At 42.8% G+C, this 26652-nt stretch overlaps 1 protein-coding gene across 1 annotated transcript in view; it reads right to left on the minus strand.

Moving 5' to 3' along the window:
• The window catches only part of gnav1 (guanine nucleotide binding protein (G protein) alpha v1), a 36241-nt gene that overhangs the window by 7641 nt on the left and 1948 nt on the right, over positions 1-26652 (minus strand). Inside the window, exons 2-7 of the mRNA XM_061722389.1 lie at positions 25927-26018; positions 12616-12708; positions 11903-12063; positions 9325-9453; positions 1625-1754; positions 1250-1321 (exon numbers count right to left, since the gene is read on the minus strand). Of these exons, the coding sequence (XP_061578373.1) occupies positions 1250-1321; positions 1625-1754; positions 9325-9453; positions 11903-12063; positions 12616-12708; positions 25927-26018 (677 nt within the window). The remainder of the gene's footprint in view (positions 1-1249; positions 1322-1624; positions 1755-9324; positions 9454-11902; positions 12064-12615; positions 12709-25926; positions 26019-26652) is intronic.

Consider the following 26652-nt stretch of genomic DNA (forward strand, 5'->3'; position numbering starts at 1 on the left):
GCTGATTTTCCAAATATGTAGTACCGGTACATAGTATACACGTTGCAAGTAACTGCACAATCCGCAGGATGCAAAAAAGCAGCAACCGACTTCTGATTGCACTGTAGCACAGTTGCTCTTATGATGGTATACTATGTACTAAGGCTGAACAGTATACAGTATATACTGTATACTACTGTGCATGCTTGGTACGCAGCACATGCTTTTTAAAAACGCCAGAGTTTTCAGATTATGTCAGTATTCATGCATCTGTCATGAAAGGTCTCAACTAACTGCTGAGCAAGGAGCAGAAAGAAAACAAGTTCTGCAAACAGGTCAGAGATGAACTTCATGAGAATTACACAGAATAATTAGAGAATAATTAAATATACTGGTGTTATTCAGAAAGGAAATATTGCCAACAAATCTGCCAAAAAAAGGGCATGCCACTGAAACATGGACAAACGAGAAGAGGCAACACAAGGAAACTGTCTGTCCACAGGACAACTTGAAACACTCTTTTCAGAAAAGTGGCTTATGGAGGGGCTGAATAAATAATTAAAATAAAATAAACATTGCTTATAGAATTTGGGATGCTTTCAGAGCAGGTGAAAGAAGGTGCTGTGGTCCAGTGAGATGAAAATTCAACTTTTTGCCCATCAAAGAAAACTTTGCGTGTGGCCCATCATGGTGGGGGCACAAGCTCAACAGTCGTGGCAGTAGGATCACACTGCGGGAAGGTTTACTATTACAAAAGTTACTGTGGCGCTACAAAGAGGTGAGAACTTGACTAAAACCTTTCGGTCTGAACAAATTCACAGTTCGGAACGACAGGACTCGACAGGTTTAGGGGGCTTGAAGATTATTTCTGAACGCCCGGCAGACTCTGCATTTAATTTAATTTAATTGTTCTTTTCTCAAAGTGCTTAAAAAATGTTTTGTGTTGATTCAAACCTATGAAATCCTCTTGAATTTCAGGTTGTAGAGCAAACAATATGAAAAATGCCAAAGGGGATACCATAGACAAGCAGACATGATTTGCAGTTTTTCATCACTCTGAAAACAAAATACTCAAATGTAAAAGTGCTTTTATATGACTTAAAACATATTAAATAATCTCTCTTTCTAAATAACGTTCTTGTGATTTTGCAATCATATTTCAAGGAATCACGAAGAGGAAACAATCTAATTGTACAATAGTAACACCTGAGGTTGGTATTGGTTTAGTTATTTGTCCTCCTGAAGTTGAAGAAGCGATGGATTTTCTCACCATAGATGTGCTCCGGAAGAACACGTTATTGCAGATGGAGGAGAAAAGCTTCATGCTCTCCTGAAGACGGTTCTGCAGGGAAAGGAAAGTAACTATCAGCCAGCTGCCAGAGGAACGCAGAGCAGATTTGTTGTCCTGAAACTTGGTCTTTGTGGACAAGACGCATGCCAAAAAAGCAATAGTTATAATAACTATAATAATATTTTCCCCCTTGCAAAATGAAAGGTCCTGAATGAGCCGTCTACCAATATTTATCAGGAATCTGTGCTTTCAGAGATATTAGGTCTTTTACAAACCTGAATGCTGCTATTCACCACTGTACAGTTAATGCTAGGTTTGGACTTAAATGCAGGGGTGTTTGGGTGCATGTTGTACCATGGCGGGGTCTTCTACCAGAGTCATGTCATATCCACTGAGAGACACGACAAACAGAACTGCTCTGACATCCTCAAAACAACTGATCCACTTCCTCCGCTCCGTCCTCTGGCCTCCAACGTCATACATCCTAAAAATACAGAGAAATACAGAGTAAATAACAATAATGGTCACTATGGTGGCAATTATATGATTTTTTCTAATCTCGCTATATTGCAAAAGAATCAAGCAAAAAGCAGAATAAAGGAATACTGTAAAGTCAGGTAAGACAATTTATTATTATTATCATCATCAATAATAATAATTATTATTATTATTATCATCATTATTAATAAAAATAATAATAAAAAAAAATTTACTCTTTAAATAAAACTACAAATCAAACGGCTGTAGTCACGTTAACCATTAAAATCAAAATCAAGAGACAGACACAAGAAAGGTTGTTTGATAAAAGAAAGCAACTGATTATGGATACAGATACAGACAGAAAAACATGATAATAAAATTAAAAAAAACAAGGAAATAAAAACAGACATAATAAAGAGAGGGTGCAGAAACGAGCATCAGTATTACTCTGTTCACATACACCATGGTTTTGGAACATTTTCCACTACAAATTAGTATCTTTTGTTTTTAATTTAGGGCCTGTGAAAAATGTAACACACAGAGCAGCGATACAATATCACATCACTTAAACTGTTGCTTGTTTACACATCCAGCAGAAACAGAAACATTCACTCTCCTTTCAGCTCCAGTTTGGTTTTCAACAACAGAGGAAAAAATCTGTTTCTTTAGCCGCTTGTGCAGTTCTCTGATTTCACCTCAACCACCTGATCATCTGCTTCGTCTACACTTTGCTTGAATCATAATTATTGACATGCACCAATACTTTAATGGGGACGTTTTAAGGTTACACTGACTGCCAAGACATAAAAACACATCCCAACAGCCCCTGAATCTAAATAAACTGATGTGCTACTAAATCTGTCTTATGATGTTGTGATTTAACGAAAAAGCCAAGAGTGAGAAGCAGAAACCTCATAAAAGGTCAAATCACCAAAGACTTGACATTTATACATGACATGTGTGTGTGTTTGTATTTCCACACTTAATTATGATCTTTATGGAGAAATAAAATGGTATAAATATCAATTTTTTTGTTGGTTTTGAAATAAAACACCTGTACAGGCCTAAATCAGAGTTAACACCGGTATCAAAAAAAGATAACACCATGTAGAGATGCATGTCTTTCTGAGTGAGTCTGAGCACAGAAAAATGTACTTTTGCATGAGCACGGATGGGAGACATCTGGTCCTTCCCAGAAACACGCTTATCTCTGGCAGCTCTTCCTCTGGGCTAATAACCATTTCCATCACTGCCTGGCAGTAACTGTTCTGGTTGACGACTTCTTCAAACCTAGTAGTCGCGTAAAAGCCGTTACGGTGACTTTGGTTTGATATGCCCTTATTATGACTCTTCCAGTTTAATAGCAGACAGTGTGTGTGTGTTCAAAGCTCTACACTTGAACAGGAAATCTTTTTTAATAATTTATTCTTTTCTCCTTCATCAACTCATCTCCCTTACTCCCTTAACTGTTCTATTGATTGATCCAGCTTTAACAACACTGTGCTGGAGGTGAGCTCGGTTTAGTTGTTTCAGTTAGAGGTAACATCGGTGAATAAGATAAATCTTTTCTGCAGCTCTCATAGCTACAAAAGAGCCAAACATAAGAACCAAAAAGGATGAGGAGAATCATGAGATGAATAATGGCTACAAACAGAGTGAGACTGAGAAACTGAGAGGACGAGTAGAAATGTAGTGGATGATGTGAAAATCAAGAAATAGACTCTGCAGAAAAATGAGAAGTCAACACTGTTTTAGGACCCAGGCGTCACTAATTTAGCAGGCAAATATACTCGACCAGGAGTGTGGAAGAGAGTGTGCGCGCACGCACGCACGCACGCACGCACGCACGCACGCACGCACGCACGCACGCACGCACGCACGCACGCACGCACGCACGCACGCACGAAACGACATCCAGTTCTGGCTGCTGTGTCCTTCATCAGAGGAATTTCCTGCAGAAATTGAACTCTAATCAATAAAAGACCGCACAGGCTTTAACTGAGGTCAGATATCTGTGGAGCTTTTACACCGACTCACACAAAGATGTGCCTAAAATATCTACAGATCTGGTCCTCACCTCCCTTTTCAATTTTCACAGAGAAAATCACAAACAGCAGCACAAAGGATGTAAAAGGTCAACATTCTCCAGAAAGATGAAACAAAAACAGAACGGGAATGAGAGCCAACAAACACGAAGCCAAACGCCAGTCTATCCCATTTCACTCATTTTCAAAACCAGATGTGTCACCACCCAGCTGGAGCCGAGCCCCCACTCAGGTAATGCAAGGCTTTATTGTGAGAGGAAATGAACATGTGGAAACACAGACGCACGACGAGAAGCGCACAGGAAAGATGGAAACTTTCCAAGATGTTTGAAGCCAGGCAAGAGGCTGATGCACCATTACACAGCGGGACTTTAATAACACAATTTAATAAATGTGTCTCCTCTGTTAATCCATCACTGAGCTTCCACGTCACACTAGGTGAGGTCTGCATCCAGAAACCTGATTGAAGAAGAAAAGCCATCTCTGAAGTCCAATATCCACTTATTGATGGAATTATTTTCAAAACAAATACCAGCGCTCCTTAGTCAGATGCCATGATTATTTGTAGGAAAACAGTTTACTTTGGACGCATGGCTTGCACATGAGACGTGACTGTCACCACCCACCCATGTGAGGACTGCTGTGCTGAAGCTTCATCAGTGGGGTTTTGTAAATAGAAACATTTCTGTTAATTCGATGGAGAGTTGCTTCCCTGTGCAACAGCGTGAGGAGACAATAAAGTGAACAGGTTTTGTATTGAAACACCTACAGCGCTGTGGAGATAATACCAAATGCCAGCTGAGCCAGGAAACACAACCTTTTTTTAATCGAGTGACCTATGTACAATCTGGGTAGTGCTGAAAAGAAAGTAGTTGCAGATACGAGAAGGAAATACCACTTTCATCCCTGGGTGTGGATGATGGAAAGGTGGTTGGAAAATCTGAGTCGACTTTAGAATATTCTGAAAAAGAAATCACATCATTACTTGTACAATAAATGGATTACTGGTCGGTCCCCTCCTTTTCTCTTCTGTGCATGTTTGCAGGCCGGAGCTTCAGGAGCTGCGTGCTGACCTGCAGTTTCTGCTGTCTAGATCTGTTTATATAGTCATCCCTGTAGTACACCAACTAACCACGTATCAGTCATATTTACATAGAACTCTTAGTTCTCCTGCTCATGGATAATTAATACTAATATCTCCTTTAAATGTACTCTTTAATGATTCATTTATTCTGTGGAGGACTCCTTGCTACCACTCATGACTGGTAGCTCCAAGTTGACCTGGGAAGGCAACTCAAGTTCCCAGCCAACATAGCTGCCACTTCACTCCGCCCAGATATGGTATTAACATCGGAGTCCAACAAGCAAGCGGTCCTGCTGGAACTGACGGTCCCCTGGCAGGACTGGATTGATGAGGCCAATGAGCGCAAGAGGGCCAAATACTCTGAGCTCACCACAGAGTGCCGGAGCAATGGCTGGAGAGCCCGCTGCGAGCCAGTCGAAATCGGGTGCAGAGGTTTCGCAGGACATTCACTCCAGAGAGTCCTCAAACTCCTTGGAGTTAGAGGACTGCAGTTGAGGAGAGTTACCAAGAACAATTGTCGAGGCCGCAGAATCCGTAGGGGGATCCGTGGTGCGCTACTTGGACACAAGCCGGGGATTGATCACCCCCGGCTGGGTCGCCTGGGTGAGGGTGTATGATTGTTAAACACCCGAAACACCCTGTGACCCCGGGTCAATCACTGATGACGTTTCCAAGTATCACCGTAAGGTGTATTCAAGTTCTTCTGTGAATATCCCACTTTAACATTAACTTGGATGTCCAGTGACAGTTGGCCCATCCCTGTAAATATTTTACAAAGAAAATCCTGTGAATGATTTGAATAAACACAAAGTGTTAAGGCTGAATTATGGTTCTGCGTTAAATCAACGCAGAGCCTACACCGTAGGGTACGCGGCTATGCGGGAGTCTCTCCGTAGCCTACGCCGTAGCCTGACGTGCACCGCCCAAAAAATGTAACTACGCTTCGAGGTGACACAGACCAAACACAGACCGAAAGGGCTGTGATTGGTTTGCTCGGTAGCAACGCATTTCCGGTTCCAGTTCGTGAAGCAGTAGTGAACTTTCAGCGCTTTTTTCTTCGTGTGTGTGTGTGTCTGATTTTCTTTTTTTCTTTTTGGTTGTTTTGGTTTTTTGCACAATAGTTGTCCTTATCTCTTTGATTCACTGTGACCGGAAAAGCTGGAAGCTAAACAAAGTATCAACTAGCGCTCTCGGGGGTATTGCACCGTGGCGAAATGGAGTGACGGAGAAGTACGAAGGGTTCACTACGGCGTCACGGCAACGGCGTAGGCTCTGCGTTGGTGTAACGCAGAACCTTAAATCAGGCTTAACCCTGTCTCTCACAGTGCTGCCGTTCATTTTTGGTAATCTGTTAAAAACAAAACGGGGATCCACAGTACACACGGTGGACCGCGGTGTAATGAAAGTCATGCTCCTGGCAGCACTCCCCGCCAGCCAGGGGACAGGTGAACGGTAGCAGTGCAGGGCGCAGATGCTCGCACAAATGAGAAAACCTAAGTATGGACCAATAAGCAGTAGAGGGAAACACTGAAGCGAGGAATGCTATTTCACACTGCACTCTACAAGAGCAGCCTCAACACTTGCAGAACAAAACGAGCAGGAAGAAAACGCCATTTCCATGAAAACACCCCTAAAACCTGGCAACTCTCATGGTGGAATATGGAACCACGAAGACTCTAACGTGTTAAATTCAACATTTGCTTCTAAATTTAGGCAAACATTTAACAAAAACACTCTTTCATTCCATAAGCCGCCACCTTTCCTAATCCCGTTAATATCCATCTTGTGGATAACTTTGACATAATTACATTAATTTATGTAAAGCTTCACATCAACCCGAGACTTGATCCTTGGAGGATATTCACATGAAGCCGCACGCACACACGCACACACACGCACGCACGCACGCACGCACGCACGCACGCACGCACACGCACACACACACTGCAGTCAATTACCTAACCAAGAACTGAGACAGATAAGAAAGAGGGTGTGTGTATGTGTGTATGTGCGTGTGTCCGCGCATGTGCATGAGAGAGCGATACATAGTGGCGTCATATGCATTAAACAAAAAAATAAAATCAAACAAAACAAACTAAAAAAAAAAAATAATCAGCAACTGGCATCTGTGTGACGCAAGTATTGAGACTGAAGAAAAAGAGGGATTTCTCCATCTAGGACAACAGATTCAGTTATAATTAAAGTGTTGTTGGTGAAACTTTTCCTGAAGTGCCAAAGCAGGTGAGGAGCATCACAAGTCAGAAGTGTCCAGAGATGGGGAAGAGCATTAAGATGTCACAGAAATGGCTCCTTCTCTACTCAAACGCTGACAGTTCGGCTTTTATGATGTTTATATGCTAAACAGCAACTGTATGAGAGCAGAGATAATCTGTTTGATTGTTATGATTTCACACAGGATGTGAAGTCAGACTGCGAGGAAGGACAGGTTCATATTGCAGTAGGGCGAGGGGGGGAGGACCTCCTCGGGTAACAACACTCAGAAAGCAACGCAAGGTGATTTGATTGTCTTGAATTTGAGGAGCGATGTGTTGTCACAGGACACTGGCACACAAGTAAAACTCGTTAGTTGCCATGAAAACCAACACTCCAAAAACTTGGAAAACCTGATTTCAGTAGGAAATCAGCACTCTGAAGTAACTCTTACACCCAAACTGACTGAAATGGAAGGAGTATGTGCACATTAATCCCATTTTTATTGCCAAACTGTCAAGCAAACACAAGAACAAGGAGGATTGTCTGGGAAAAAATCTAAAGGGAGGGAGAGTTATGATGGTTTCTGAATGTCTTGCCGGGGCGGGTGCTTTTGGATGTGCTTATTTCGGACCGGGGCGCTCCTTGTTTGTCACCGCCCCGCCCCAGAAAAACGAAAAGAAAAAAAGAGAGGTTCTCTCAGAGCCTCGCTGGCTCTGGGAAGAAGTAGTGCATCTTTTTGTGTTTGCTCCGGAGTAGCAGAGGACTGTCTTGTAGGGTCTGTTTCAAGTTGTTACGTAATTACTTACTTAAAGGAGCTTGAGGCCGGATTGTGGCAAGATTTATGAAAAAAATCCGTATACATTTTAAGTTTTCTAGTAATAATGTCAGATGAAGCGTTCCAAACCCAAAAGAATGATTCCTCTAGTGTATCTCTCCTTTGCCTTGAACAGGCTGTGTGCTGCAAAATGTGCTGCAATTCGGTCCCGAATTTCCCGCGCTGGGCTGCGGATGTGACGTCACATGACGCTGCATGCACGTTCTCCTCGTTCTCCCGTGCCGTTGTCGTGCCAAAAAGTGATTGCCTGCCAGAATCTGATTTCTCCCCTGAAAATGGGTCTTTTTACCTGCCAAAAATGGATTGAAGGCCAAATACAGTTAATGAAAGGTTGTTTCTACCTAAATATGATTTGATCTCATTCTTGAGCTTAATGATATAAACACTAGAGCTCACATGATTGCTTTTAACTCTTTTAAGGGGGACAATTACAACACAAAATAGGCATTTTCACCTGCCAAAAATGGATTGAAGGCCAAATACAGTTAATGAAAAGTTGTTTCTGCCTAAATATGACTTGATCTCATTCTTGAGCTTCAAAATATGACGTTTTAGCGCTGTCGTTCAACGGGCTGCTGTGCGCGCTCCCGCGGTCAGAAATCAGAAGAAATCATATTTTGGCAGGCAATCACTTTTTGGCACAACACCGGCTTCACTGTTGGCTGCAGTACCCCCAACGGCCGTCGTGGTGAAGGGTGGCGCTAGAGAGTCTAATTTCTTAAAAGGAGCCTCAAGCTCCTTTAATAGTTGTTTTGAAATATAATAACACTTTCTATTTCCTGTTTGCACTTATTTAACTGCAGAAAGTCACCAGGAAACCTGACAAATGCCCCCCCCCCCGCCTCTTTTTGTAAAAAAAAAAAAAAAAACTACTTTTCTTGTCGCTGATTTGTCCAGCATTTCTAACACCTCTGACACCTCAGGTTCATTCGCTAGTGATTAGCATCCGTCATCATGCCTTGACCGCCAGACGCTTAAGGAAGTGATGGCGACTAGCGGAGGGAGATAAGGAAGCTGGGATTATGTGACACCAGCTCATTGATCCCAGATGAATATGGTCACCTGGCTCCAGCCTCCCGGGCTCACAGAACTGCCCTCTGCTGCTTTGCTGATAAGACCGAGCCACTGCTGCGGCTGAGTGCATGTGTGCGGCGGATAGATGATGAGGATCACACAAATTGACAAATTGAACTAATCCGCCCATCTCCAACTGGAGCCAATCACAAAGCTGTAGACAGAGATAAGAGAGCTGCAGATCAGGAAGTTAGGTAAGTTGGGAGGACCATTGCTGCAGAGGTGGAGGGCAGGTCTGACCACAGGAGAACGGGCGAGTCTAAGAGGCCTTATTCTAATAAATCAATTTGGAATGAAAAGTCCCAAAGTGACACCCGTCTACCTGAAAATGAGGTGGTTGACTTTGAACTGGGTCTCTATCACGCCTGTGGTCCTCAGTCGTACTCGCAGGACGTCTGTCTCTGTGGGCACGTAGTCTGGAGATGTGATGCGGGTCATGTTGTCAAAGAAACTGGAAGGGAAGGAGGGATGGGGGGGTGTACAAAAAAAAGGTTAAAGACTGAGAAGCATGAATAAGAAGAAAGAGAGCAACATAACGATAACGTGCAGTCAAGCTTGAGATCAAAAGAGAACCCAAGTATCAGTTACTGGTGCGTGATGTCATGCTGGTGTGTGTGTGTGTGTGTCATGGCTGCTCGTTGGTGTGTAGAGTGATGAGGTGGGAGTCCCTGGGGCAACGCTGCAGTTGATAGTGATGAATAATCAAACAGTGATTTAACATAATAAACACACGGAGGCTAAGCTTTCAAACTGATTAGCGACTCTCATAGCCAGTAAAATCTAATACATCCTGTGAGCACAGACTCAATGAGATGTGATCTGTCACGCACACACACACACACACACACACACACACACACACACACACACACACACACACACACACACACACACACACACACACACACACACACACACACACACACACACACACACACACACACACACACACACACACACACACACACACGAGAAATGACTGTGACATTCTCAACTAGTCATACTGAATCAGTTTCTTGGACGGCGACGTCCTGCTGCAGAAAAAAGGGGGAAAAACAACAAAGTAGACAACATGCAAGTCTGTTTTTGTACATCCGTTATTGTTGACCAGTAGGTCAATATCTAAGGTTTAGATGGCTTGTTTTCCAAGACAATACGTGTTTACCTGTTGTTAGTAAGAATAAGACAATCGCATTAATTCATGCAACAAGAATCTGCACCCTGCCTAACTTATTACAATCAAATGGATCCTTAAACATAAATAATAATAATAATACCAATAGTGATAATAATACATTATTAATTATTATTATTATTATTATTATCTTTTTGAGGCAGATAAAATGCTTGAAATCTGAATCCAAGTTACATGGTTTGATTATGTCATTAACTTGATTAGTCAACACCTGGAAGCTAAACAGAAATCTGATATCTGTACTGTACATTTTTGATTTCCGGGTCTGATCACTGACTGGCACGTTATTGCGCATCATTGAAGCTGTCCTGAGGTCTGTAAAGCAGCGGCCTCCGAGGACATGCTTCCAGCATCTCAGAGAGGAGAACACTGCTTATTTTCTCATGATTTTTAAGACCTAATTTAATGTAACTGTACCTGAAATATCCCCAAACAATACCAGGTGAAGCTGGACTTCATGATATTTTGATGAAACCTATTCTGACAAACCCCGGGTTTACTCATTTGAGTTACAACTCATCAGTTGTAAGAACTCAAGTCCGTAAACACAGAAGGTTGATAAGAATAATCAGATCCAACCACGAACAACAAGCCCAAAGTGTAGGACAAGAGTCCAGGAGAATGCTTACTGGTCTGTGAGTAAGAGGGCCTTGCAGGTAGGGTGTTAGTACAAAGAGCATGCACAGGGACGGTGGAAGGTGACGGTGATGAAGCGTGGTTCTCAGCGGGAACCAGGAGGCCTGTCCACATAGATCACCCCAGAACCGAGACCTGGTGCTGGATCGGGGGATGAGAATGGACGGCCTCCTGGTGGGTCTCACCTCCGTCTTAATGCTGCTTCACAAATACACGGAAACACACCATCTCCTCTGGACTTGCCTGCTTCTCATTTTACATCTTAAAACAGACTCTGCTCTTTATTTTCATTGTACTGTCTATAACAGGGGTCGGCAACCCAAAATGTTGAAAGAGCCATATTGGAGCAAAAACACAAAAAAACAAATATGTCTGGAGCCGCAAAGAATGAAAAGTCTTGTATAAGCCTTAGAATGAAGGCAAATGGCGAAAGGCGAAATGTTGAGAAAAAAGTCAAAATGTCGAGAAAAAAGTGGAAATGTTGAGAAAAAAGTCGAAATGTTGAGGAAAAAGTGGAAATGTCGAGAAAAAAGTGGAAATGTTGAGGGAAATGTCGAGAAAAAAGTCGAAATGTCGAGAAAAAAGGCCAAATTTCTAAATGTCGAGATCAAAAAGGAAAAGGAAAAAGGAAGAAAAAAAGAGAATCAAGGAAAAAAGAAGAAAAAAAGAAGGAAAAAAGGAAAAAAAAAGGTAAAACATTTTTGAAAAAGCTCCAGGAGCCACTAGGGCAGCACTAAAGAGTCACATGCGGCTCTAGAGCCGCGGGTTGCCGACCCCTGGTCTATAACATTGGATTTTTATTTAAGCAAGCACATTTTCCTGAACAATTGAAATCACAAATGTGCACATCCAAAACTAAAAACATGCATTTCTGCATTTCATTCATGTTAATTGAACTTATTGAGGCTTGTGCATGTACTACGTGATGAGTCTCCACCATGTTTACTTTCCCCCCTCCAAATGTTGACTGTGCATGACAGCGAGCACATGGCTGAGCATCAGCTGGTAAGCCCTGCTAATTAGCCTCCTGCTTCTCTCTCAGCGTGAGCGTGAGCTGAAGAGTACTCACAACAGTGCAGAGTCATTGAGCTCGTACTCGTATCCACGGGCAGCCGCGGCCCTCACCCCCTGGTCAGCCCACAGAAAGGACAGGGCATGGCTCACGAAAGGAAACAGCACCTGATCTTCGTCAAAACAGCGCCCACATGACAGGACAGAATGGGCATGGACCTGCAAAAACACATGACGACAGAAATGTGGACGAATGATCAGGAAGGAGCCTGGGACAGAGGGAAAAAAGGAAAGCAAGTCTAGATGACAGAAATATTTAAGACACTTCCCTCCACACCTTGTAATCGTTAAAGATGCTCAAATGAACAGATGTGCAGACAAACAAGTAAAAAAAATTAAAAAAAACCAACAAAAGACATCAGTGGTGACACTTAGAGGAAAAACTTTGGTCATCATCTCCCAACAACATGTGGTTAGTGGACGGAGAGTGTGTGGAACCCAATAAATGAAGCAAAAAAGTTCAAATAAATTAAATCTCACCACTTTCATCTAAGTTTCTGCCTTATTTAATGTACAAACCCCTGACTGTGTTGTTGGGGGAGCAGAATGAGTGTAGCAAAGCTGCCCTCTAGTGGTAGTTTAGACACACTGCAAATACACAAGCAGCGTTGATGCTCAGCTAAATTTGAAGTAGAAAAAGTAGAAAAGCCAAAAAAGTACTTACAAAATAAAATAAAATAAAATAAGAATAAAAAAAACAACAACAACTACCTTGTTCCGGCTGTTTGCCAGGTTGATGCGGAGGACACCCATTCCATGGAGGACAAATTTCATAGAAGTCAAGAGGTTGTCCAGGACTGCAGGCTGCCAAAGATCAGAGTTCAGAGGCCAAGTTCAATATGGTTGGATTAATATTCATGATATTCATGCTATTGTGTGGATTATTTTATTTACTAAACAGCTGCTTCAGTCTGCACAAAGTGCAGGTTTTTCTGACATATAACAGAGAAAAACATAATAACTAGAACTTCTAACATCCCCATGAAATCAGGTTCATTGTCAAATGTTTTTTATGTGATCTGTTTAATATGATCTTGTAATTTTTTAATTTCCTTTATCAAAACTTTGGTTAAAAAAAGAAGAAGCAGTAAATCAGGGAAGTTCCTTATGGAAGTAAATGTGTGCTTGTATTCAACATACAATGCCTTGTGCTTAATCTGAAGTTGTATTGTGTTCATTATGTCTTCAGATTGATATTCTATTCTATGTTATGTGTGAAGGTATGAAAGTCGGAACTTTGTCTGAAAAAACATAGAATATTAATCTGAAGTTGTTTATACCTATGCTCGATGCTCTTGCCTAAAAGTTTTAGAGCAAAAAAATGCTTAAAAATAAAAAACAAAGTCAGTGAAGTTGTACAAGTAGAGAAAAATAAACTGGTTATCTTTTTATTTTCATACAAAAATAGTCCATTCATTATCAAAGCACTTATTGAAATGTATTTAGGGATGGATAATTTACATTGCAAAACAGGTTGAATGTCAGCCACTGAATATTACATCCATTCCAGTTTATTTCGGGCTCTAAATGGACTGCCGCACTGTCTGACAAGCTGTCGTTCACTACGCCTCCTTTCCATTTACCTCCGTGCCCTGATGAGAAATCCATTCATCCCAACGAGAAACTCCGTGATCTCTGACCAAGCGCCAACAATCTCACTTCTGAACTAAAACTAATGTGGAAATTTAGAAAAGTTGTGGGCCGCTCGGTGGCACAGCGGTTAAAGCAAGCGGCCCCATGTACTGAGGCTACAGTCCCCCTGCAGCGGTCACAGGTTCAAGTCCCCATTCCTGTCTACAACTGGAATAAAGGCCACTAGAGCCACAAAAAATCTTTAAAAAAAAATAAGTAAAGGTTGCAGTTTGGCAACTGACCACTAGGGGCTTGCGCCAAAGGTCATGTTAAAATGTCCAACTTTTCAGCAGAAATCCTCCATAGTCTCCATAGCTAAATTTCACCTCCACGACAACTGTACGAGGGGGTGAATCTTTTTGTACCACATCGGGTGAAATTTATATAAAGTACCGGTAATACATTTATGTTTAATTCAGGATATAGACTTTTGACTGGTGTCCCGCTTAGTAGAGATGGGCGGTATGGACTAAAAAAATGTATCACGATAATTTCTGGCATTTATCCCGATAATGATAAAATTGACGATAAAAAAAAAAAACCAATTCAACCTTTGTAACTATAAATCTATCACCACATTCAGTCTTTGGAGCCCCCAAATCACTGCTCTAAAATAATACTAAATGCTACTAAACTACACCAATTAAATTGAATTGATAAAAACCAATTAAATGAGTCCACCTGCAAAACTGGAATGACTCAAACTCAAGCATTTCTTTCTCGCTCATTTCTTTTCCTTCCTTCCTTCCTTCCTTCCTTCCTTCCTTCCTTCCTTCCTTCCTTCCTCCCTCCCTCCCTCCCTCCCTCCCTCCCTCCCTCCCTCCCTCCCTCCCTCCCTCCCCCCTCCCTCCCTCCCTGATGCCCAGCTGGGTCCAAGGGCCCGTTCGCTCCACCCATTAGAATCATGGCACCAGCAGTGAGTCAGTATGAGGAACGAGAGACTTCAAAACCTTCAGAGAACCTAAGAATGACGACGCAGGGGGTTTGTCCAGTCATTTTACAGCAATGTCGTTTAGGGCAGTGGATGATGCACAGTGGCACATTCATCTGCATAAAGTTGGTCCACACTCAGCTTCGTGACGGCTGCCTCCTCAGGATGCTTTGCATCGCCACTGACCAAGCTTCTCCACGTTCCATAGAAACCAGCTAGGTGGTGTGGTGTGATTGATTTGTCTTGCATGGTGGAGGCCGGCTGCAATTCGCCTTGAATTTTTTTAGGAGAACGTACGCAGTGTGCCAACTAGCACTGGAGAACCAATATGCTCTCTTTCAACAAACAAACCTTCCGTTGTTTGACTGTGTAGTTGTATAGAATACAAGCGAAGGCTGTTTTTAACATCATCGCTGATCAGCAGTGAGTCAGCGTTTGAGCATCAGCCGTCCGTGCGGAGCTGCACTTCCCTGCCTTAAGAACTGGGGTGATGTTCATACAGGAGGGCATTGTATTTACAGGGGAACAAGGCATCAGAGTCTCTGCAGATCTCATGCATCACGCTGTTGTCAAATTTCTCGAGTATTTTATGTTTGATGTTTATGGAAAATGCAGCAAACAAGATTTCAGGGAACTGTTTGTCCACATGGACAGCAAACACATCTTTATCTCCACATCTTTATCAGTACTATCAGGAATGTCGGCCTGTTGTGTCCAGGAGACTGAACTATCTTTTCCTATAGAAAATTAAATCAATTGGCTTCGGCCTCCGCTCCCCCTCTTGCCCCCCCTACACGATTCATACGCACATAGGCGAAAGGCGGGGGGTCCGGGTCGTGGGGGGCACTGTCCCGCGTGGCCCGGCACTCCCCGCCTCACGGTTTTAACAGCAAAATAGACACTGCACATTCAACACTTAATAAATACATTTGACAAGGACACGTAGTTCGGGAGGGGGGGGGGTCTGTGTCATACTTGGCCCTCCCTCCTCCCTGTTTTTATGGCATTAATCACATGCACTCAACACAAGGGGCGGGAGGGGGTCCCACATCACCCGCGTTCCCTCACCGGCCTGGGCCTGGGACGGGTGGGTCGGGTTACCCGGGCCTGGCGGGGCCCGCCGTGCAGCCTGGGGTGCCTTCTGGCGGTGCTGGATCCCCCCGGGGAGGGGGAAACGGTGCGTGATTGTATGTCTGTGTCGGTGAGAATGCGGTATGGAAGGGTCCTGCCATGGAGGATTTGAGCCTCCATTGGCAGGACATCAAAAACTTAATAATTTATCAATATTATATTATACAAAGATGGTTATTATTATTAGTATTATTATTAGTATTATTATTAGTATTATTATTATTATGTATAGTATATTATATTATTATTAGTATAGGTATCGGATAGGTGAATGGATGAATGAATGGGATGCCTGGGTCTGGGGCCCTCCGTTGTCGGGCCTGCGCGTGTGTCGCCTTGTTGGGGGGTTCCCTCTCTCCGGGCCCGTCTCCGGTCCCCCCCGCTGCCTCTACGGCGGGGCGCCCCTCTGGTCTTGGAGGGCCACTTTCGTGGGGGACGGGTGCGCCTGCCCGCGTCGGCGGCCGGGGCGGCTCTGTCTCTCCGGGCGGGCTGGCCCCCTGCCGGGTGGGGGTCGCTGGCCTGAAGGGTGAGGGCCTCCTGGCCGCGTGTCCGGCCCGGGCCGGGTGGCCGGGGATTGCCTGGGTCGCGGTCCGCCGCCGCGGGATCCCTGGCTGCTTCTTTCCGCGCCGTGGGGGCCCCGCCCGCGGGCCCCCTCGGCCGCCGCCGGGTGGGGGGGGGGGCCTCGCAGGCGGTGGGTTGCCTCCCTCCTGCTTCTCCCCTCTGTGGGGTTGCCGGTGGCCTGGGTTCCGGGCTCTTCCTTGTCGGCCTCTGGTCTCACGGGTGGCGGGGTTGCTCCCCCCCCTCCCCCACTATAGATACACTTCAGGTGGAGCTTTGTTTGGTTTATTACACACATACACACACACACACACACACACACACACACACACACACACACACACACACACACACACACACACACACACACACACACACACACACACATATAGTAATTTAGTCACACGCATACACACACACACACACACACACACACACACACACACACATGCATGATCATATACATACACACACACACGCATAGACATACACACTGGCTTGTTCACCTGCATGCTGGCTCTCTAGTTTTTGGGTTTAGGTAGCGGTAGCGATAGCTTAGCTCAGACTGCGATCAGATCTCAAGATTTAGGTCGATTGCTGTTCGTGTTTTGGATGGCTCCGTGCCGGTTTCGTGCTTTGTTTGTGGTTTTTTTGTTGCAGATTTCCAGTGCTTGACGTGTGTCTCCGTGTGTTCCTGCTTCCTGGATTGGCAGTGGATGTCGTCACCACCCCCCCCACCCCCTCCCCCCCCCAAAAAAAAAAAAAAAAAAAAAAAAAAAAAAAAAAAAAAACACTGGGTTTGTATGTGTATGTTTATGTATGTGTACGCATATGTGTGCGTATATATATGTATATATTACATATAGTAATAATGCACATATATACACTTTTGGTTTCTACCGTCATGGTATCAATCAATAATATGTGTGCAGACAAGGTAAAAAAAAAAAAAAAAAAAAAAAAAAAAAAAAAAAAAAAAAAAAAAAGAAAATTAAATCAATAATTCAAAGAGTCAAGTGAAGTGAATAAGACAAGATATTACTGAGCACAACCACACGCTACGACATTATTGAGCTGGTTCAGTCTCTGCTCTGACAACCCTGGGGAAAGTCCTGATCATCCCGATCACTCTGCAGATCATCATGTTAAAGAGGGACAAAACCTAGTTAGAGGAGCCCTTGAGCTGCACCTGCATCCAAACATCGTTATTTTCTCTTTCTTTCTCATGGACTCAGACATGAACCTTCAGAGACACATTAGAACAATTACAAAATTGGTGTTCTGTCACCTGAAGAACTTGTCTAGGATCAAGGGACTAATGTCTCAGCAGGATCTTGAAAAACTCATCCCTGCGTTTATCTTCAGTCGTATTGATTACTGTCTTCACTGGTCTGCCTAAAAAGTCCACCAGACAGCTACAGTTTCTCACCAGAACTAAGAAAGTGGACCACATCACTCCAGTTCTGACATCTTTACACTGGCTCCCTGTACCTCAGAGAGTAGACTTTAAAATGTTTCTGTTAGTTTATAAATCACTGAATGGTTGAGGACCAAAATACATCGGAGACTTGTTGTTGCCATAGCAACCATCCAGCCCTCTCAGGTCTCCTGGTTCAGGTTTGCTCTGTGTCCCCAGGACCAGAGGTCAGAGGTTCAGGTGACGCTCCTCACTACATTTACCGGCTCTCTCCTCCTCTATTGACAGATCGTCTGCAATTCTAGCCTGTACGTATCCCGCCCTGATTTTCTCGTGATTATCTGATTCAATTGTTCAGACCCATTTCTTCTTACCTCGTCTCTCATCTGGCCCTTTTGGATTTGTCTGCTTGGCCTCTAACGGATCTTTTGGTTCTCGAATCCAACGGGCTTGTTGGATTGGTCTCTGCCTTGCTCTCTCTGGATCTGCATCTCTGGACGGCTCTAACGGTTATTGGAGAATATTGGACTAGGCTCCCTGGACTATCCCACACATTATTGGATGGATTATTTAGTTACTGAAAAGTAATAAACTCTTATCATTGTTCTGTTTCTTGAGTCTGTGGTTCCTGCGTATTTAAAACGTTACAGAAACATGGGGAAGCAGCATTCAGCTTCTATGCTCCACAGATCTGGAACAAACTTCCAGAAAGCTGCAGGGATGCTGAAACCCTCAGTTCCTTTAAATCAAGGTTAAAAACTCATGTGTTTACAGCTGCCTGTGACTGAATTATTTAAACCCTTCTGAATTTAAATGTAAACACTGTTACTTTCAGCACTAATAACTAGTCTAACTTTTATCTGCCACTGTGCAGAAACTCATATTTTCTCTCTTCACTTTCCATGGTTTTATTATGTAAAGCACCTTGAACTGCCTTGTTTCTGAAATGTGCGCTACAAATAAACTCACCTTTCCTCTCCTTTAGCGTGGTTGCCATGTTTGTTTACGCAGCTACTGCACGAGTGGGAGAGATTTGTGCACGATTTTTGTGTTTTACGGTCTCAGCTCCGTCAATGAAAGGTTAAGGTGTGTGGGAGGCTGCCTGAGTCATGTCGGAGCGCTGCACAAGAGAAAATCAGTCAAATCTATGTATATTATCTGCCCAGCTCATGTGTGGTCTCCTGCATTTTGATAATCTGTTCAGATTTTGAAAATCTTTCAGTGTGTGCCAGCCTTAAGTGCACACTGTACCGGGGTGTGATGCCACCTGGTTTCATGACAACGGGCATGAGCTCTAGTCTCTCTCACTCGCACATGATGAAAGCACACAATAAATTCCTGCTGCCTGGTGTTGCATACAATGATGATGTGGAAAAAAACCCAACTCAAGTTATTTTGCAGCATAGCACACTTGTATGGGTTGGAAATATGTTATGTAAATGTTGCACAATGTGACTAAATGGTCCCAGCCTGGAGCCCGGGAACAACCAGGAGGACACTGATGTTAAAAGTTCTGATATGAAAATGATTTGAAACCAAAAATAAAAAAAAAAGGATGTTCTTTCTTTTTCATATAACTGCTCAAGAATTATTTGCTGTAGCCGTCTAAATGTCAGTGAGCCCGATTAACTCTGACAAAAGACACTTCACTGAGGATCTGCAGCACTGACTGTTATATTTTGCAAATTATGCAAAATCCCTATTTGCGCAGTCAGCCTGAGGGGCTCAGGAACAGAGCCTCTGTTTTTAGTTTGTTCAGCTCCTTTGAGTCACTGGCTCTGATGCTGCTCCACCTCGACGTCTGCAGAAAAACAACTGGTTTGGGGATGAGAAGAGTTGTACTGGAAGTTTCACTTTTACAGAGGAGTTGAAGAGCAATGAGGGAGCACTGAGAGCAGCTCCTTTTCTGCTGACCACCTGCTCGGACACAAAACCCATCTTTCTCACAAACTGCAGTCTGTCAGATAGTCGATAATCCAGGAACAGCGGAGGGATCTGCTAGTTTTCAGGGGTTTCTCACATAACAGTGCAGACTGAATTAAATGCATTGCAGAACTCTCTTGATGCGTGATGAAAGAGCGAGTGGTCTACGATCCTTGTGGACGGATGGGTGAGGTTTTATAGTTGCTGGAATAAGGGAGAATTTCTTCCATACCACTGGAAGTGCTGTGGTATCTTACTCAGCTGCTCTGCAGAGGTCTTCAGACTCCAGCGCTGACAACATCTGGACCTTAGTTCTTTTCATTTTCAGTCTCTCCAGATATTTTTTCACCTCACCGCCGGAGACAGGCAGGAAAGGTGGCAGAGGGCGTGTCAGTGCTTCTTGATGTGGAGGGAACGGAGGATAAGGCTGGATTAAGTTCCATGAGTGAGGTGGAAGATGAGACTGTAAAAGGTGTGAAAGGGAAGCTGTGAGTCCAAAGAGTGTGTGAGGTCTGCTTAGCCGGGGGCGGGAGAGGATGATGCCGTTCAGTTTATTAGCTCTGTCCAGGTTTGCTTTAGACTTTTACATCTCTCACTTCACAGCCCAAAGGCTGAAAGACATTGTTCAGTATAAGACTAAAATAAAAAAAAAGGAGTAAAGATGCCCTAAAGCAAGTGTGAGTGATCCGCCTCATTCTCAAGTGTGGCACATCTGCACTGATGGAGATAGGGCTGGGTATCGATTCAAATGTCAAGAATCGATTCGATTCCGATTCTTAATATTCAGAATCGATTATCATGATTCGATTCGATATTGATTTGGCTTAGTGTTATTTAAAATGTTTTTTGAGCTGTTGCCTGAATTATATGACTGTAAAATAACTAGTGAAATAATAATTTCACAATAATTATTGTGAAATAACTAAGAAATAAATAACTCAAACAGGCCTTTCAATATCCATTTAAAGTGCAAAAAAGAAAGAAATTGCAACAGTTCATGCAGTCAACAAATCATTTTAGCTTATCTAATTTATTCTGTCACCACGCACACATATTGCTATGAAGCACCTGGCATTTTTCAGAAGTGTCATGACAAACTGTGTGTCCGACTACTGGGATTAAAGTTCACCTGGCAAAAATGATGGGAATGAAAAAATAAAAATAAAAAAAAATCAATCTTTAGACATAAGAATCGATTTTTAGGAATTAATACGAGAATCTATTTAGAATCGGAAAATCTATTTTTTCAACACAGGCCTAGATGGAGAGGTCCACTTGGACATGGTACGGTTGCTCACACAAGTGGACGGGGGCAAGTATGCAACGTCTGCCGGACATGTAGGTCAAACAGTTCCTCGTTACAATCATTTAAAAACAAACTAGTGTAATCCAGATATTGCAAAATGTAAGAGTGCCCGGTCTGAGTGGACAAATTCAATGAATAAGTACCAGTCATGTTTTTGCCATATTATCTGTGCTGTTCTCCGAGACTGTTCACACTTTGAGTAAACACACAGAGGCTAAATGTAACAATGTGATAATGTATATACAAATGGCAAACGGGGAATGAGGAGGGAGGGGCAGCCGTGCCTGACTACTGTCAGAGCGCCCTAATCCACCTGAAATTAACTCATCTCCAAAAGCTGTTTTAGCGCTCAGACGCCTGGAGACCAAAGGGACCGATCAGAGCGACCGACAAAAAGAGCGTGTGTTTACGTGGCTTCCTTTTATATATTCTTAACGGCGACCAAAACCTGCACTGCACGGAAACATGGACCAAACTGCAGTACCCAAGAGTTTGAAGGTCATTTTGGGTTAACGCCTGGTTTCAGGATTGGGGTTATAGTTGGGTCTAGGGCAGGGATTAAGGGCAGGGATTCAGCCGAGTCCTCTGTCACTAGTAATTTGTACGTAGAGAGTTACATAGCAAGTTCATCCGCTGATTGAACTTTCAGACACTACAGCAGTAACTGGGTTGGCCTTTGTAGCTCAAACATGCAGGATCCAGCCGTACTTGGGTTCAATCAGGGTCCTGGAGCTTTCACACCCCAAACTGACAAGAGTTTTCTTACAGCCGTGCCGAGACGTCCTCGTCCAAGCCGCCTCGGTGTGCCCTCTATTATGAACACTGGAGCGAGGTTACTGTGTTAACGCTGACATAAGTGAACCGTATTCATGTCCAGAGGGACTTCGGGTCGTCCTAAATCGGCATCGATTTTGAAAACCTCCTCTGATTAATTGCCCGATGTCTGATTCATTTTTTTATTTTTTTTATTTTTTTTTTCATCATTACATTACAACTTTTGGTTATTTTTTTGTTTATCCCCAAAAAAGGAATGTTTTGTTGGAATAACTGGTGCCATGTTTTTGCCTTTAAATATGTTTAAAGGTATGAAAACATTAAAGTGTTAGGTTATAATTGCATAAATTGTCTATTTCATTACTTTATATACTGTCTTGGGGTTACATTTGCAAAAAATGCTAAAAACCAAATGCTCAAAAATTAAAAACCAAATAAACCGAAAATGGAACAAATAAAAACGGAATGTGGGAAAAAATAAAACCGATTTCATCCGTCTCTGTTTGCTGCCCTGGATCTGTTTGGTAATTCTGACCCACATGATGTTTCTGAAAGCAGTTCTATCAGCATTCTGGGAGCTGATTGGTCCTTACAGCATCATTAGCTGCAATACTTGCTGTTTAATCTCAATATAATACTAGTAGTAATATTTTGCATAACTACAGTCATATAATTCATGCAACAGCTCAAAAAACAGTTTTAATAACAATAACCCAAATCAATATCGGAATCGAATCGAATCGAATCAAATCAAATCTTGATAATCGATGCTGAATCTTAAGAATCGGAATCAAATCGATTCTTGATATTTGAATCGATCCCCAGCCCTAGTGAGGACAACAGACGTAATTTCCACAGCACGTTTCTCAGTAACCTAGCTTGACCTGTGTGCCTTTCAGGTTTTACTTTTACTTGCTGCCTCACCATTTTTCAGTGGCACCACCTCCTTCTGAACAAATGCACGTCGCCCGAGGGCCACTAATGTCAGCGCGGTGATCTAAATCCCTTATCAGCTCGACATCACCCCCTCTGGAAAAATAAGGAGTAAACTGACACCTTGTTTTCACCATTGTGTGCGTCTTTGTTGAAAGGAAGACTGTCACATAGAAATCCAGAGCGTGTCGCACCTTTGTGACCTCCGCTTCCTACCGGCTGCTGTAGTTTAAAGCTTTGTGGGAACTTTGTGCGTCAGCAGAGATATAACGAGACTCATTTTAACAGGGTAATCTCTAAATCCATCCCGTCACACTGAACTATTGTTCTGGTGCAGCTCGCTGCTGGGGTCGGCTCCCTGAGCGCAGGAGGCTAACGGTCGTAAGCAGTTGTCTTGTGTCTGGGCATTTGCAAAATAAACACAGTAAAGAATGTGGCTGAACTGGCAACGGCCTGGTATTTAATCATTAACTTGCAGGCTGTGCAACAAGTGACAAAAAGTGAAGTCAAAAGTGAAGTCAGAGCTGAAAACTTGAAAGATTCATTTGCTTTCAAGGAACATACATTTCAAACAAATACTCAGATAAACAACTGAATTAAAAAAAAAAAAACACTTCCTAAGCACTGGGATGCTCACGTGGGGAACAGACACAAAGACAGATGAGTCCAGCGAGCTGAGCAAAGTAAACAATACCATGGCCTTAAGCTGCAAATAAAAGAGAGATGAGCAAAAATGAGCTCTCTTCCAACCATTCCTATCTTTTTTTTCCCTCTTCAACATGCTATTCTGTCCTGTCGTGGCTCTAATGCAACAAAAACCTGGCTCGCTGGCCCACAAATACACACACGGGCCTTCTCGCTGTCCCTTCTGGGTTAAACTTGGGAGAATAGATTGTTTAGACCTGGTTATACTGACAGAGATAAACACAAACAAGTGAAACAACGTTCTACAACGGGCCGATACAGAACAGTGAGCTCATCCTGTGTGTGTTTACAGTTGTGAATGTGTGTGTGTGTGTGTGTGTGTGTGTGTGTGTGTGTGTGTGTGTGTGTGTGTGTGTGTGTGTGTGTGTGTGTGTGAGAAGAAGGGGGTGTGTTTGTGTTTGCTGTGGGAGGCCGGGACGGTCCGGGAAGGGAAGGGCAGCTCTGTGAGCTGCAGTCATTTTTCCACTGAAAATAAGGGTGTCACCTGAAAACAAAAGCAAGTTCAACTGACACCAGACGAGACAAAAGAGATGTGCTACGGGAAATAAATGCGCCGACGCAGGCACGCTTGGGTTTGTTTTTCAGTAAAACTGCTCAGAGTAATCCTCATCATCAAAACTGCATATTTCTTTATGTCACAATGCATTTCATTCAGCTTTTAAGGGAGAAACATGTATGTTCATCCATGCATGCTCCAAGCAAAGCTAGGCTCATATAAACATGGGTTTAAAAGCGCCACCTGCCATACAGCGTATCTAAAAACTTTGGTTAGATTTGGTAATTAAAAAAAAAAAAAAAGTCACATTTTGGTCAATTCGACGGTTTGACACTTTACTCACACGCGCCTTAAACCAGCAGGTAAATACACCGACCTGTTCAGGGGATACCTGCTTTCACCACCAGACTATACAATGAAACACCTGTATTGAGCGGACTGAGCAGTAGGGGTGGGCAAAAATATCGATACGGCAATATATCGCGATACTTTTCCAGCCGATTTAATATCGATATTCAAAATTTGAATATCGATTTTTTTTTTTTTTTAATCCCCGATTTTTTTCCCATTATATCAACCAGTGCTCCTACCTAAGTGACAGTCCTGGGCATTGCCACTCTCTACCAAGGGCCCTGCACCTTGCTCAGGTTTTATTTCACGTTTTATTTCATTTTATAATTTATTTTTTATATAACACAATTGCCTGTCCTTAAAAAATGAAAAATAATGGACAGAGGTTTATTTATTTATGGATTTATATCTATACTGACTGATCACTGTGCCTGTCCTTGGTTTTAGTACCCATCTTTCTTGTGTTTATTATCATTTGCCACATAATTAAAGCAACCTCATACTAAATTTAATGTTAATTTCATATGATGTAAATAATATGAAAAACATATACAAATATGTTGTAACTTTAGCTTGTATAGTTATAATAAAACATTGTTTTGACTCAGTTTGTCCCATGAATTGTCACTATAATCTGATGAACGTGCAACTCGGATTTTAAGATCCATCACTATCATCTGATGTACATATATACAACTTGGATTTTAAGATGTGTAATGCATTTTTTAAATTTTTCGGTGAACTATGTAGAATATAATAATCGGGATATCACATAATCGGGATATCGCAATGTGTATCGTATCGTGGCTCAAGTATCGTGATGCGTATCGTATCGTGAGGTCCTTCCCAATACCCACCCCTACTGAGCAGCAGTGCAGGGACTGTTGCCATGCATGAGAGATAACAGCTGGAGAGGCCAGTGTGGAGAAGCGGAGGCATCTTTAATGTCAAGGAATGCTTTCCAACATCCCAGACAGTTGTCTGTACAAACAGCTGGGACTTTCATATCCTGCCGAGCATCAGCTCGTGATAGCATAATCCTGGCCAATCAGCAGCCGCCCAAGTTTTTAGAAACTTTATCACATGTCATCTCCGGCAAAAAAAAAAACAACAATAATAATTGTAATCACATGCACAAAAACAACAGCCCTCTATGCCGGAACAGTTGTTCTCTATGAATGTTAATGTCATTTTGTTGTTCAGCACAGTTCCAGCTTAGCACTCTCTTTTCATGACCAGTGAAGGGCTGTGAGTGCAGGGGTGGTCAAACACATATCTGAAGAATGATGAAGAGAGAGCCAATCACGGTCATCATACACGCGTTATTCTTGTGTACAAAATGTTGCAGGAAGTCAAAGAAAAAAAATGCAAAGGGAAAAAAAATGTTGTAGAAGAATAGAGATGTACGCAGATGAACTCTCTTTAAAAAGGAGTAAAAGAGTGAAACTGCTGTGCGAGAGTGTGTGTGTTGAACCATTTCCATTCCCTCCACCCCGCTGCAAACCCTACAAAAACAGAGGAATTTGGCTTTCAGTCGCTCTCACACAGACAGAAGAGCAGATGTGAGCCAAACCGCTGCATACCAGCTCAAATCTGACCCTGGGTATCATGAGAAATCTCCCTCCCAAGCAGGAAAAACACAGCTTGGCCTCTGTTTCCATGTCCATCGCTGCTTCCCCATGTGTAGTGCAACCCCAGACTTCAACGCATCTGTGTGCATGCAGTAACTACTGACCTCTGAACTTCCTTTATTCTTCCTGAATTTGAATTATACCAAAATCCTGATCTCTCTAGTCACGGGTTTGTTAGGTAACACTTCCTATTTGCACGTTAAGACTATGTGTGCGTGCGTGTGTGTGTCCCACCTTGAAGCTGGCCAGCTCTTGCTTGGTGAATCCATTACTGTGGATGATTTTCATCTGTTTGACCAGTGTGCTTTTGCCGCTCTCTGCAGCACCTGTGGGACGATGGGAATCAGTGGAAAGAAAATCCTCAGCAGGAAGTTCAAAGTGACCTTGAGTGCATACTTGTCAAGTCTCCTGTTTTGGCCGGGAAACTACCGTATTTGACCCCTCTTTCCCGCCGTCTCCCCCGTGTTAGCATTTTCCCGTAAATTTCCAGTTTTATAATTTAATAATTTTTAAACAGCAAACTGAATTGTCACTAGCCTCACGAGAACTGCCCCCTGCTGTAGCCTGGGTGAAAGTTCTCGTGAGGTTAGTGGCAACAACAGGAGCAAACTCGGAACAACAAATCAGAGATGGATGGATGTAACGAGACAGAAGATGTTTCTGACAAAAAAAGAAGACTTGGTATAAATATCTCTAAAAATGGGAAACCAAATTTACTTTTCTAAAGAGGAGATACAGAAACATGCGTCTGTGACATCAGTCAGTGAATACCAGAGAGCCACATGAGTGAAAAGGACAAATTAAAGAAAATGTAAATGTTTCACTTGAAGATAATTAATGTGTATAATTAAACATTATAAATAAATGTGCTTTAATCCACTTTTGTGTTTTCATTTAGGCTCTATTATAGGAATTACACACATAGGAATGTCCACAGTATTTCAGTCAATAAAGATAGGG

This window comes from Cololabis saira, chromosome 1 (assembly GCF_033807715.1).
Source record: "Cololabis saira isolate AMF1-May2022 chromosome 1, fColSai1.1, whole genome shotgun sequence".
In the NCBI taxonomy this organism is placed as follows: Eukaryota; Metazoa; Chordata; class Actinopteri; order Beloniformes; family Belonidae; genus Cololabis; species Cololabis saira.